The sequence below is a fragment of the Podarcis vaucheri genome (genome assembly GCF_965113315.1).
Source record: "Podarcis vaucheri genome assembly, chromosome: 3".
NCBI lineage: Eukaryota > Metazoa > Chordata > Lepidosauria > Squamata > Lacertidae > Podarcis > Podarcis vaucheri.
Window position 1 is genome coordinate 48588593 of NC_138761.1, and position 13888 is coordinate 48602480.

The 13888-nt window shown below is 40.2% G+C and overlaps 2 protein-coding genes across 3 annotated transcripts in view; one reads left to right on the forward strand and one right to left on the reverse strand.

Moving 5' to 3' along the window:
* Positions 1-10671, forward strand: part of TARBP1 (tRNA guanosine 2 -O-methyltransferase TARBP1) — a 36740-nt gene extending 26069 nt beyond the window's left edge. Inside the window, exons 25-30 of the mRNA XM_082214960.1 lie at positions 6527-6608; positions 7895-8066; positions 8262-8447; positions 8857-8981; positions 9545-9681; positions 10332-10671. Coding sequence (XP_082071086.1) covers positions 6527-6608; positions 7895-8066; positions 8262-8447; positions 8857-8981; positions 9545-9681; positions 10332-10491 — 862 coding nt within the window. The 3' untranslated portion in view covers positions 10492-10671. The remainder of the gene's footprint in view (positions 1-6526; positions 6609-7894; positions 8067-8261; positions 8448-8856; positions 8982-9544; positions 9682-10331) is intronic.
* A 195-nt stretch (positions 10672-10866) lies between these two features.
* COA6 (cytochrome c oxidase assembly factor 6) lies at positions 10867-13851 on the reverse strand. Of its 2 annotated transcripts, none has more exons than XM_082215130.1 (3): positions 13715-13851; positions 11898-12043; positions 10867-11372 (listed from the first exon to the last, which is right to left on the reverse strand). In XM_082215130.1, exons 1-3 carry the CDS (start codon positions 13788-13790, stop codon positions 11277-11279), a joined length of 318 nt encoding a protein of 105 aa, XP_082071256.1. In that variant the 5' UTR covers positions 13791-13851; the 3' UTR covers positions 10867-11276. The 2 variants fall into 2 exon arrangements, with proteins under 2 accessions (XP_082071256.1, XP_082071257.1); XM_082215131.1 differs by lacking the exon at positions 13715-13851 and adding an exon at positions 13371-13648.
* Between the last annotated feature and the right edge of the window lie 37 nt (positions 13852-13888).

The window sequence follows — 13888 nt, forward strand, 5'->3', positions numbered from 1 at the left end:
AGTGTTCCATTTAAGCAGCAAGTTATACATTCTCGATAATAACTTGGTCTTTGGTTCAAGCAACTCTGTCTCAAGTTTCGATTTTTCCACCTGGAAACCTGTTTTTTTGTCTAGCTTAAAAACCTCATTAATTTGGGCATAATGCAGCCAATTTTGCACCTTATCCTTTAGTTTTTCAAAGCTCTGCAATCTCCAGTTACCTTCAATATTTTCTATTATTTCCCAATATTTCGGCCAATAAGCCTCCATATTGGTTGTTTTCCGAGCTTTGGCCTCTATTGGTGAGATCCACCTCGGAGTTTTACTTTCCAATAAGTCTTTGTATTTTTTCCAGACCATATATATTGCTTTTCTGACAATATGGTTTTTAAACATTCCATATGATTTACCCTTGTCATACCACAAGTACGCATGCCAACCTAACGAATTGTTGAAGCCTTCCAGATCTAGGACATCAGTGTTTTCTAATAGAATCCAATCTTTCATCCAGCAGAAGGCTGCCGCTTCATAGTATAGCCTTAGGTCCGGCAGGGCAAACCCCCCTCTCTCTTTTGCATCAGTTAATATCTTAAACTTTATTCGGGGCTTTTTGCCCTGCCAGACAAACCTAGAAATGTCCTTCTGCCACTTTCCAAAGCATTCCACTCTGTCCACAATCTGCAAGGCTTGAAACAAAAACAACATCTTTGGCAAAACGTTCATCTTTATAGCTGCAATTCGGCCTAACAAGGATAATTTCAGTCTTGACCAAATTTCTAAATCTTTTTTAACTTCTAACCAACATTTCTCATAATTATCTTTAAATAGATTCAAATTCTTGGAAGACAGATTGACCCCCAGGTATTTCACTTTCTTAACAATATTTAGTTCTGTCTCTTTCTGAAACCCTTCTGTTTCCATGGCCGTCAAGTTTTTCCCTAAGACTTTAGTTTTTTGCTTGTTCAACTTAAAACCCGCCACCCGACCAAATTTCTGGATCAGTTCTAAAACTCTTTTTGTACTGGGTTCTGGCTCCTGTAATGTTAAAACCAGGTCATCTGCAAATGCTTTCAGTTTATATTGTTTCGCTCCGACCCGTATTCCTTGTACCTGCCGATCCTCCCTTATCATGTTCAGCAAAACCTCCAGGACTGAAATAAACAATAAGGGGGATAGGGGGCACCCCTGTCGTGTTCCTTTTTCAATATGAAGTTCTTCTGTCACCACATTGTTCACTATCAACTTAGCTTTTTGTTCTGAATAGATTGCTTCTATTCCATTCTCAAACCCCCTTCCCACTCCCATCCCTTCCAAATTTTTCTTCATAAATTTCCAGGAAATGTTATCAAAGGCCTTCTCCGCATCAATAAAGATCAATACTGCTTTGGTGTTAATATTTGTTTGTAAAAGTTCCAAGATATCAATAATGTTCCTGGTATTGTCAAACAAATGTCTGCCTGGGAGAAAGCCGGCCTGGTCTTTATGGATTATCTCATTTAATACTTTTTTAAATCTGTTGGCCAGAATATCCGCAAATATTTTATAATCCACATTTAGGAGTGAGATGGGACGGTAGTTCTTGAGTTGAGTCTTTTCAGTTTCCACTTTAGGTATCAATGTGATGAATGCTTCTTTCCACGTATCTGGTGCCTTCCCTCCCCCCATAATCTGGTTACAAACCTCCTCTAGTGGTTGTATCAAATAGTCTTTTAACGTCCTATAATACTTGGAGGTAAGTCCATCAGGTCCTGGAGATTTGCCCAACTGCATATTCTGAATGGCATCCTCGATTTCTTGTTGTGTTATTTTACAATTCAAGGTTGATCTCTTCTCTTGAGATATTTCTGGAAGACCATTTTCTTTCAAAAATTGTTCTATCTCGGTTACATCCTCGGGTCCTTGTGTATACAGCTTTTTAAAGTATTTCTGGAAACACTTTCTAATTTCTCCCGGTTTCTGAATGTTCTTTCCTTCAACTTCTAGATTGGTAACGTAGTTTAATTTTTGTCTCTTTTTCAACTGCCAAGCTAGCAGTTTCCCACATTTATTCGCCGATTCAAATGATCTTTGTTTCATTTGTTTAATTCTCCATTCCACTTCTTGGTTAATCAGTTGCGCATATTGTGACTGGTGGAATTTAATTTCTCTTAAGGTCTCTTTGGATTTTGGGTTTAATCTTAATTTTTTCTCGCCGTCTCTTATCTTCTCCAATATCTTGTCCTTTTTACCATTCCAGAGTTTTTTCTTAATCGTATTCTGTTGTATCAGAAACCCTCTCATAACAGCTTTGCTCGCGTCCCAGATTGTTCTTTTTTCCACCGAGGTGTTCAAGTTGATTTCAAAATAGTCCTTTAAAGCTTTTTGGGCCTTCTTTACAATCTCTTGATCTCTTAGCAGGTTGTCATTCATTTTCCATCTGAAGGAGTCGGCAGTAGTAAATCTCATTTCCATTTTCAGAGCGTTATGGTCGGAGCAAGTCTTTGGGCAGATTTCTATTTTTGTGATCTTAGGTGCCAGCCCTCTAGTTGTCCAAATTTGGTCGATCCTTGTCCATGACAGGTGGGCCTCAGAAAAGAAAGTTCCTTCTTTACCTAGGGGGTTTCTCGTCCTCCATGAGTCAATTAAATCCATATTGTCAGTTAGTTCAAAGAAAGTTTTTGGTAGTCTTCCATCTTTAGTCAAATTCTGGTTCTGTGACTTATCCATAAAAGTAGAGACAACCCCATTCATGTCTCCCATCATAATGATGTTAGAATAGTCCAGATAGTCCAATAATGTCTCATGCAGCTTCTTATAAAATTCTGATTTCCCCTCGTTTGGTGCATAAATTCCTAATATCAAAATTTTCTCTCCTTGGGTCGAAATCTCAATAGCCAGGATTCTTCCTTGTTCATCTTTAAACAAAAGTTTCGGTGAAAGAGTCTCTTTGGCGTAAATCACCACGCCTCTCTTCTTGACTCTGTCTGATGAGATGAATTCTTGGCCTAATCTTTTATTTGTTAACACCTTCCTGTGTACCCTTGTCACATGGGTTTCTTGCAAACAAATTATATCCAAATTCTCTTTCTTTAGGATATGGAAGATCCGTTTGCGTTTTTCTGGGGAGTTCGCGCCATTAATGTTCCAACTATACAGCTGCAGAGACATCTTGTATCAATCTGTTGTTACTCTTGTGGGGTGTCCTCTTTTTTGTCCGAGTCCGAAGGTGGTAACTCTTTCCCTAACTCTGGTGGTGGCCAAATAGCTGCTCCTTTCTGTAGGTCTTCTCCGTGATCGTGTAGGAACTTCTGGCAATCCTCTTTCGTTTTGATTTTTATCTTCTTTCCTTTGTATTTAAATAAGACACCTTGTGGAAACTCCCACCTGTAAGGTATTCCGTTACCTCTCAAAAGTCCAGTTAGGTCAGTGTAGTTGGCTCTTAGATCCAGTAATTGTTTAGGGATATCTTTGTAAATTTGTGCTCTTCTATCCTGGATCACAAGTGCTTTATTGAAGTGTAAATCAAGTAGCTTGTCTCTCTCCTGTTTAGTCCTTAAAATAATCAAACAGTCTCTAGGCCTGTCCTTCCCAACGACTCTTCCCAATCTAAATGCAGTCGTTATTTTGAAATCTGTGTCTTGGTTTATACCCCAGAATTTGGAAAATTCTGCCGTTAAAAAGCCGGTCAAATCCTCTTTCTCAATCTCTGGGATAGAGCGTAATCTCAGGTTATTTTCCCTGTTTCGCAGTTCCACCAAAGACAGGTAGGCCTGTTGGTCTGTAATATGTTTGTGGAGCGGTCTTACCTCTCCTTTCAGTTCCTCCACTCCTTTGGCTGCAGCCTCTGCTTTTCCAATCGCAGCCTCCGCCAATTTTCGATTTTCAGATGTTGCGTCGTTTAAGTTTCCAATATCTTGTGAATGCTTGGCCACCTGTTCCGAAAGTTTGGTAATTGAAGATGTGGCTAAGTCAATTTTTGCAGTTTGGTCGTCCACTTTTTTGTTCAAAATTGCGAATTGTTGTAACATTTCCTCTAAAAGAGTGTTAGATCCTCCAGATGCCATATCCTCACCTATTGGTTGTTCAGCTTCTTCAGCTGGTGTTGTTGGCGAGGGTGCAGTCTGTAAAACAGCAGGGACTGAAGATCTACGTCCCTGAGAAAACAGGGTTGTTTGTGTCAGTTTGCCTTTCCCTGCCTTCGACGCAGCTCTTGTTTTTACCCTGTCGCTCATTCCACACCTGTCTTTGGATTCAAGGTCAGACTGTCAAAAGTTTCATGAGAAAGGCAGGCGCAAGCGTAAACACTCTAACCACAGAAAGACAAAGCAAAGTTGGTTCTCAGGAAATTGTAAGTCCCAAGTTCCACTAGAGGGAGTAATGTTGCAATTCAGGGAAGAAGAAACAAAATTTCAGACGCCATTAAAGTTCCTTAAGTTAAGTAAATTAACGATGATCCTTGGAAAAGACCTTTTCCCTCTAGCAGAGCTCTCACAGTGTTGCCATAAGTTTCTTAAAAGGTGCAAAGTACAGTTGTTTAATTGTATCCAACAGTAATGCCTCTAAGTGTCCATTTCAAATTTATAAGTGTATCCGCAAAGTAGCCTTTTGTCCCACTGCAAGTCCGGGACTGGGGGTTTTAAAGTCTTTAGAATTTAGAAAAGTCCAGCAGAGGAGAAAGTCCCCAAATAAGGTACAGAAAATAGCAAGGAAATAAAAGTAACTTGCCTACTTCAGTTTCCGACTTTTCCGAACGTATGATGTCTCACTTTAAAATCTCTCCGCACTGCTTCCAGCTTGTCAAATCTTTGCTTTTGATCACTAGCATCCTCGGGAGACGGACTTCCTTTTTCTCGCCTCCCGCTTTCAGCCAAATTCATAAATTTGTAATCCAATTTTGAGTAAATCTTACTCACGAGTAGTTGGTTTGTAATCCAATGTAAAAGGAAGAAAGGTCGGCGCTCATCCGCAACAGCCGCGCGGCTTCACTCCCGCAGAAAGAGCGATGAATCCACAGCACCGCTTCCCCTCCGCGCTTCCGGAGCCCCTTACGGGGTCCCTTCTTCGTTTTGGGGGTCGCTCTAGGTGCCCGCCGGATCCCACGGCCACGAGCTCACTCTGCTCGTGGTTTTTCTTAGTGGGTCGTCGCTTTGCCGCAGCGAACGACCCTTTTCTGCGGAGCCCCTCTTCGCAGCGCAAAGAGGACCGCCATTGCTTGCTTCGCGCCGCCTCCGGAAGTCCAAAGTGAAAACACTTTCTAGACCACTTACGGATGAATCTAATTTTCTCAAGGAGCACTTTGTTATACCCATAGTTGGGTTGTCTCATCTGAACAAGGTAGAACATTTTAAAATAAACCAAATTCAGCAGGAACAGATAAAGTGAAATTATGAAAAATGTCTGGGGATTTCTTTTTCATCAGAAGCATACTTGGCCTGTGAAACAGAAAACTAGACTGCTTGTCTCTTGAATTTTAATAAACTGACTTGCACTCCACTTATTTGAATATAGGTCAATCACTTCCATATTATTATTGATGGATTAGATAGAAGATACTGGTGGTTTGTGGAGTAAAACGGAGAGACCAATAGTGTGGCAATTTGTTTATTCTTTGGGAGACTGTGAGGTTAAATTGATCTGAAAGTGCTGCATTAATATATGACAATGTCTGGAAGAATGTTGAGTGGTGAACCAAATAAGACAGGTAATAACCGTGTAGTTGTATAAAGTAGGGTTGCTCTTGTATAGTGCATTGTATATAAACACAAATAATAATGAAATCGTAAGCATTTTGACGCAGAAGAAAGTTCCATAGAGTTCAGTGGATCTTACTCTTGAGGTGATTATGCTTAGAATTGCAACTTTGAACTATGCACGGTCTGGGGAAGAAGGTTTAATCCTTTGAATATATTTCATTATATTATATTATATTATATTATATTATATTATATTATATTATATTATATTATATTATATTATATTATATTATATTATATTATATTATCCTGGCCAGAGCCTCTGAAATGGGACAAGTTAAAGATATAAATTTGATAACATATATATATATATATGTTGTGATTCACAGACCCACAAATGAGTTTTCCCAGCTGTTTGTTCTGCAGCAGCTTCCACTGCCAAATCATGGAACTACTGTTTAAATTCCATAAAAAGCAGCTGCAATATGTAATTTGCCCCAAGTGTTTCAGCACAGAAAAGGGCTGGAAGAATTGTGATGCATATTGCTTAAAACAATGAGTTTTATCAATGAATCAATGAGTCGCAGTCATAGAATCTAACTCACAGATATGTGTATGCTCAAATGTGATTTATTCAGTGGAGAGACCTCAGCTTAGTGTGAAAGGAAACCATGTGGAGATCAGGTCCCTCTATCGTAATAGAAAAGAATTATGCTGCAATCCTTACCCGACTTATCTGGGAGTAAGCCCCATTGAATTAATTAGGACTTACTTCTGAATATACATGGTTAGGATTGCCTTTTGGTAACCTTCTAAAAAGAGGCTTATTGAGACATTTTCTTGTCATACATCATAATATTATCCTTGCAATGCAGGAATGCTAAAAAGAATTGGCAGCGCATCCAAAAACACTTTTTCTTTGAAAACTTTCATCCACTTAAGGATTACTGTGTTGAGGTAAGTACATAAATATTCAGTGGTTTGTTTATTTGTTTTTTTTTAAAAAACAACCTTAGATCTGTCTAATTGATGACACTGCTAGTGTGATCAAGGAGACATGGCTTCAAATTTCCACTCATTCAAGAAACTAACTGGATGACCTTGGGTTATTAAGCAAAGGCAATTTAGTGTGTGTGTGTGTTGAAAACATCAAACTCACTGCCAAAGTCATCCTAATTCTGCACCATATTGTTTTTATATGTGTGCTTACTTTGCCTAATGTACAGTTCAGTCCTGTGCATGTCTTCACAGGCATGAGCCCCATTGTTCTCAACAGGACTTACTTCCAGATAATACATGATTGCTTCCTTATTCAGCTTTTGCTACAGGACCCTTAAATCACACACCCCAGATATTTGGAAATTCACAAAGCCCCTTCTGTTTCTTGAAATTTTATCCAATATTGTACACATTCATAAAAGCTAGAAACAGACATTAAATAAGAAAATGAAAGTCCAGGGTCTGAATTTCACAGATGCAACTTCAGGATGTATGCAACCCTGAACCTCATATAGAAGGCTGTGCTTTGAGAAATGACTACTTACTTGGAACATGTCTTATTTTATGGATTGCCATTATGCAGTTAGAGAAGGTGGGCAGAGCAGTTCACTTAGGGTGGAGAATTTATGGTGGAAGAACCACCAAATCCAGAGTCCTCCTGACCAAGGTGGAAAGGCACGAAGTACACCAACTCCTGGTATTTTCCCTCCAATGTCAGGGGAGTGGGAAGGTTTTGGATATGGCAGATCTTCTTAATATACCCATAATATGTCCATTTTATCTCCCTACTGTCATTGCAGGTGGGGTTGTACTCTAAATATGCTTGCCTTCCATTAAAGTCAATGAGATTTAAGCCCAATCATACCTTGGAAGTTGAACGGAATCCATTCCGGAAGTCTGTTCAACTTCCCAAACGTTAGAAAACCAAAGCGCTGCTTCCGATTGGCTGCAGGAAGCTCCTGCAGCCAATCAGAAGCTGTGGAAGCCCTGTTGGACGTTCGACTTCCGAAAGAACATTCACAAACCGGGACACTCACTTCCGGGTTTCGATCGTTCGGAAGCTGATTTGTTCGGGAGCCAAGGCATTCAAGATCCAAGGTACGACTGTACACTGAAATATCAGTAGGACAGACCGAATCATCATTTTGTTTCTCTTATTATAATACGACACTTCGACTGGTTCATGGCTAATATACTTCGGCATTTTCCAGTGCTAGTTCAATTTTCCAAATATTATTTTTCAGACAATATTTTACACCTTGCCGCATCTTTCAGAAATTGCAGAAGAGGAATTGATTTCTCTATCTAAATTTAAAGCATTCACAGACATCCCACTGAGCTCAACATTTCCATTCTCTCATTCTCGAACTTCACTTCTTGATCTGAAGCAGTGTGACTGGTCTCAGCAAGATTTGGGTAAATAACTAGCGCTGGCTTAAATAGTCACATATATTTTATATACTTCTTTTAAAATTAATTGTGCAGTATTTTAACAACACAAAATGTTAAATGGTTATGAAGAATATTGTCTGCCCTCAGTATTTAATTTCTAATATGCTAGGATTCTCAGCAAAGTTTGTTGCATTCAGGTAACTAAATATTCAATCTTAGGTTTGAGTTCATCTGAATCAAGCAGCCAAAGACAATGGACAGATGTTCAAAAAAAGATAATTCCTTGGAAGGACAGTACTCCTGATCTGGAGCTTGTATTTCAAGATCGGGCTACTAAACTTGGAAAAGCAAACAATAAACTGATTGTAGTGGCTTCACTCATTGATAAACCTACCAATTTAGGAGGTAAGATCTTACCCACTTGAAACTACTAGTACTTGAAAGTATGTGACTTACATTTTTTTTAAAAGCAAACTTTATATATTCAACCTCTCTATATAAAGGATTTCCAATGGAAATTGCATTTAATCATTCAAACTACAGCACAAAAGAGAAGTGCCTTTCACTTTCCCCCCTGACATTACCATAAATTAGTGTACTTTAGCCACTTGTAGTAATTAGTTGTTTGCAGGGCCATGTTATATGCTGATGAGGATGCTTAGTTTAAGATCTTTAAGGGAAGAGTGAGTCATGCTATTGTATTTTTGTATAGCCTGATAGACCCACCATGAATGCCCTTCTTCAGCATCTAAGTGCGCCATTCAATTAATGAAATATGACTCATATTAAATGAAAGTGTTCTGCTTCTTTGTAGGCTTGTGTCGTACATGTGAAATATTTGGGGTGTCGGCTCTCATTGTTGGCAGCCTTCATTATATAAATGACAAGCAATTTCAGTACCTCAGTGTTTCTGCTGAACAATGGCTTTCCCTTATTGAGGTGAGTAAAGAGTATATTACTTGTAGACTACTTAAATGTAGCTTAACTTGCCTCAGTTTTTCACGAATGGGCTTGCCTAACACTGTATGGGATTAAAATTCTTTATGGTAGTGTTGAAGTGTTATGTATTAGTCTGCTACCTTTACAGCTCTTTCCTGTGATTGACTGGGTTAAGCCTCTGGCTGTTTTACTACAGTTACTTTGACATTTCTTTGATTTCAATGGGAATGTTAAGTATGTGTGTTCCTGAATATATCTCTGGCTAGCATTGCTGGAGTGTGGGCTATTGTCTTCATAGCTTGTTTGTGGCATTTCTGGAGGCATCTGGCTGTCAGTTGGAAACGAGTTGCTGTACTAGATGGATTCCCAACCTGATCCCAGCTTTTTTTGTTTGGCTTTATGAATCTTATAAAGATACTGTATCGGTCCACATGATGTTAGCCTTTCAGCTGATCAAAATCTGACATATTTTGACTGATACAGCTATTTGTACTGTATATTAATAGAGGTCCGCATTCAAACATTTCTAAACTAATCTCACTTTTTAAAAAATAAATGTGCAGGTAAAGCCATTCCAGCTTGCTGATTATTTGGAGCAGAAGAAAATGGAAGGCTACACTATAATAGGCGTAGAGCAAACGGCTAAAAGTTGTGATCTGACAGAATATTGTTTTCCAGAGAAATCCCTCTTGCTGCTGGGGTAAATAAAAAAACAAAACTTTTTAAAATATAACATGATTCTAAATAATTTTTTGGTAGTGGAAGCTGAGAATTGTAGAGTTTGAGGGAAATGAAAAGATCAGCTATAATTGTTGTTCCCATTTACTGTAGTGGCTGAATAGGACTAGAATAGAAATATATGAAGGCCTCAACCACCCAACTGTCCATCATTGTAGTTTTATTTCTGATGGTCCCCTGATGTAGAACTCACTCATTCCAGATATTTTTGTCCTCCCCATTCAACAGGGCTGTAGGCTTATTTTTCATGTGCTTGAAATGGATGTAAAACAGTGACACATGAGCTAATTACACCATATAATAGCACTGAGCACTATTTTAAGGGAATGAGGCAGGAGTCTCACTCCCTAAAAACTGCACTTGATCTGTCTTAAAAGCAATATTAGTTATGAAAGGGGACTGTGCTGTCTTCTCTACTAAATATATGATTAACATTATCTGGCCCAGTAGCAGCAGTGGCTCCTCAGGCAGGGTCTTGTTACCCAGTATCATCTTATTTTGATACTTATTTTGATTAAACCTGGGTCTTTTTGCATGCTGAGTAGATGCTCTTGGACTGAACTGCATCCCCTCTGCTAACTGTGATACATGTTTGTGTGCTTTTCTGGTCAGAAATGAGCATGAGGGAATCCCCGCAAATCTGATTCAGCAGTTGGACACCTGTGTAGAAATTCCTCAGCAAGGAGTTATCCGGTCACTTAATGTCCATGTAAGTGGAGCTCTGCTCATTTGGGAATATATAAGGCAACAGATCGTCAAGGGAAAAGAATGAAGATAAATACATGAATCTTGTCAAAGTTGTTGCTGATGGTGCTAAGAAATTCATGGAGTAGAGATACTGCACAAAAGAATAAGTTTTGTATTTTGCATGCCTTCATTTTTTAAAAGAACTCAAATGCCTTAAATCATGACTGTATTGAAATATTCATTGATGATAAATATTCTTTCAGTATGCAAGTTTCTTGGTGTAGATTATGTTGCTGAAAAAATCTCTTTATATTTTTCTTAGGTGGGTTCCAAATGACCATTTTGTAGCAGGGTGGCAACTCAAGTTTGTGGGTTCCCTTCAACCATACACAGAGCTGCTGGGGCAATGCTTCTATTTTATCAAATTAATATGCAAACAGACTCAATGTGTACACTGGCATGACTGCACAATAACTAGCATTTGGCTAATTTTATTTATTCACTTGTGAAGATCGACTATCAAAATGGATGTAAGCATTCTATTAATACAAAGGAAAGTACTTGAAAGAAGAAACTGGTAATGAACTCACAATGTAACATTTGAGTAGATACAGTGCACCACTTTGCCCTTTATTGGTAGTAGCAACTTCAGTGAGGTGCGGTTGGGAGCCTCTTCTCTTCACCATGCTCTTCAAAGTACATAGGGGCTAGGAGCCTTCACACCGATGCCAGATAAACAAGTATAGCTTTTGAAATTATTCATAGGCCATCACTGTCCTTTACTGATACTGACACTTTTAAGTATCACTCAAGTGCTCTTCTTCTGCAATCTCCTTTGTCGTGGCTGTATTTATAAAAGCTGATGAGTAGCTATGACTTCTCTGTTGTCTCTGAAGGCTGAAATTCTCCTGCTTCCAACTTTGCTTTATATTTTAGATAATCTCTTCTTCTATCAAAATATTTAACCTGTTTTGAACAAGATCACTGTTAGGAAATGAGATTGACGCAGTAAAATTATAGTGTAATGAAAACAGGAAGGACCTCTTTTCGATTTCAGCATTTCAGATCTGGATATGTAACCATGTTAATCTACTCTGAACATTTCAGGGTCCTCAACTCCCTTAAGGGAGAATTCTCCCCTAGTTCTATTACCAAACAGTTCTAATGTCTTTTACAGTGAAATGTGGGGTGCCACAATCAACCCTACCTAATTGGTCAGGCAGATATCTCTGAGATGCTCACACAACCCTTGAGGTATTTGATACAGAACACTACAATTTACATCCCTATCAGTGCTATGCCAGTTTATAGGGTTTATCTCATTGCTGGCAAAGACAAGTACATACTGGAAACTTAGGAAGCCACCTTACAAGAGTCAGACATAGCCTAATATTGTCTACAGTGACTGGAAGCAGCTCTTCAGGGTTTCAGACAGGAAGTCTTTCTCAGTCCTATCAGAACTATTGGGGGAGGGGGATTTGTGCTGCTTACCCACTGTTGTGGACACACATTTTCAAAAGAGCACCTAAGTTTCTCACACTTTGATGCCTCTTCCATATTATCATCTAAGCACTTCCAATACTCATCCCGAGCTCCCCAGCAAGCCTTCCTTTCCTTCATTGATGGAGCTGTCATTTCTGTCACAAGAAACAAAAGATCACTGTTATTCTTGAACTACTTTACATAACAAGTCACCATCCAATCCTACACTTTATTGAACCTAAACTGTTTTTACTTGAGTCTAACATTGAATGTAAAATGTTTTAAGTGGGTTTTTTAAGTATTTTGAAAGGCACTGTATTTATAAAGGCACTGTATTCATAAGGGTGCAATCATAGCTGTGAAGCCTGATACTTTGTATGTAGCATGTCAACATTGTTACAGTTACAAGAAAGTAGTTAAAGGCCTATGTCAGCTATCTGAAGTATAACTGTGAACAGCTAAAATAGGGGTGGTTAATCAGCAGCCCCCCAGGGATTGTTGGACTACCAACTCCCATCATCCTTGACCATGGTGGGGGCTGATAGGAGCAGTAATCTAACAATATCAAAAATTAGCTGCCCCACCCTGTAGCATATAGCAGATGATCCTGACAGTAATTGCCCGAAAGCACTGTCACAGCCTTGTCCAGTCAATGTGGTCTGGTGGTCAGTGGAGACAGAAGAACCTAGAAAGAGTTTGCAGAGCTGAAATCTCTTTGCCATATCCAGCAATAACTGTCTTCACATTTTAAGAGAGCAATTCTTGACCAGGATTCAGGTGATTTAAATTCAGGCACAGCCTGCTTTATTGAGCTTTGCTTTACCATACTTTGCATATATTGCCCTTATATATAAGGACATTGGTGCAACTGCTGGCAGCCCTTACCTGCCACCACCTCTTCTGGTCACAGGAGTGGAGCTCACTAGGGTTAGAGTTGGCTTTTTTCTAGCATGTAAAGCACTGTTCGACTCATGTCCTGCTTTGGGGCCAATGAGAGATCAAGACACGGGACTAGATGGGCCATCTGTCTGATCCAGCAGGCGCTTCTTATGTTTTGGGAACCTTTGGAGAGGGTGCAATTGTGTGGGCCACAATCTGCCTTACTATTACATAAATATACTGAGATTCCAGGGTTGGCATTGTTTGGTTCACAGCAGAGTCTAAAGCCCAGAGATTTTAACTGTAGTAAAACAAACTGCCACACCTTATGTTTAAGGAGGCACCATTTCATAAGCTCTCCGGAACGAGATCTTCTTAAAAGCAGACAACAATGTCTACAGTGCACTGTTACTTAGTATTTCAAGAACACCAACACCATGTAAGACTGGTTCATCGTACAAAACTGTACTGAACACTAGAAACCCTACAGTTTGCCACCTGCATTGGGCACATAAAATAATCCCAGGTTGTCAGATGAAGAGTTTTAAGAAGCCCCAAAAAACATTGTATTGCTGGGCAGTTGCCACATTGCACGCGACCAACCTGAGCTGCTGAACTCGGGGCTAAAGAACGGGGCTCCCCAGGACACCTATCCCGAAAGTCCAGTTTCTGCCGTGAGTCGCCGAAAGGAGAGCGCGCGGTCTCTCCCGCCGTTTCCCTCCCCGCAGAGCCGCCTGCAGGGAAGGCGCCGCGTGACCGAGTCCCTCGCCGCGGCTGGAGAGCGGTGCCAAGTGGGCACAAGGCAGAGGAAGCGCGCGGAGGAGGCTCTGCTTGCCCTCCACGCTCGGCTGCTGCAGTCTTGGGAGTCACCTCCTACTCTCCACCCGACAGAAGCGGCCGCTCCCGACCTCCAGACAAGGTGAGGATTCTACACCGGCCGCCCTCACCCGCCGCACTTCCGGCTGAGCGTGAAAAGCCCGGATGTTCATCCAGGTGACGAACGCACACACACCGGAAGCGCATGCGCAGTTAACATGGAGCGCCTGAGCTTATTATGACAACGCGGAGGCGGAGAGGAGAGGGTGTCTCTCTCCGCCTGCTGCGTTATTGGCTGCGCGTGC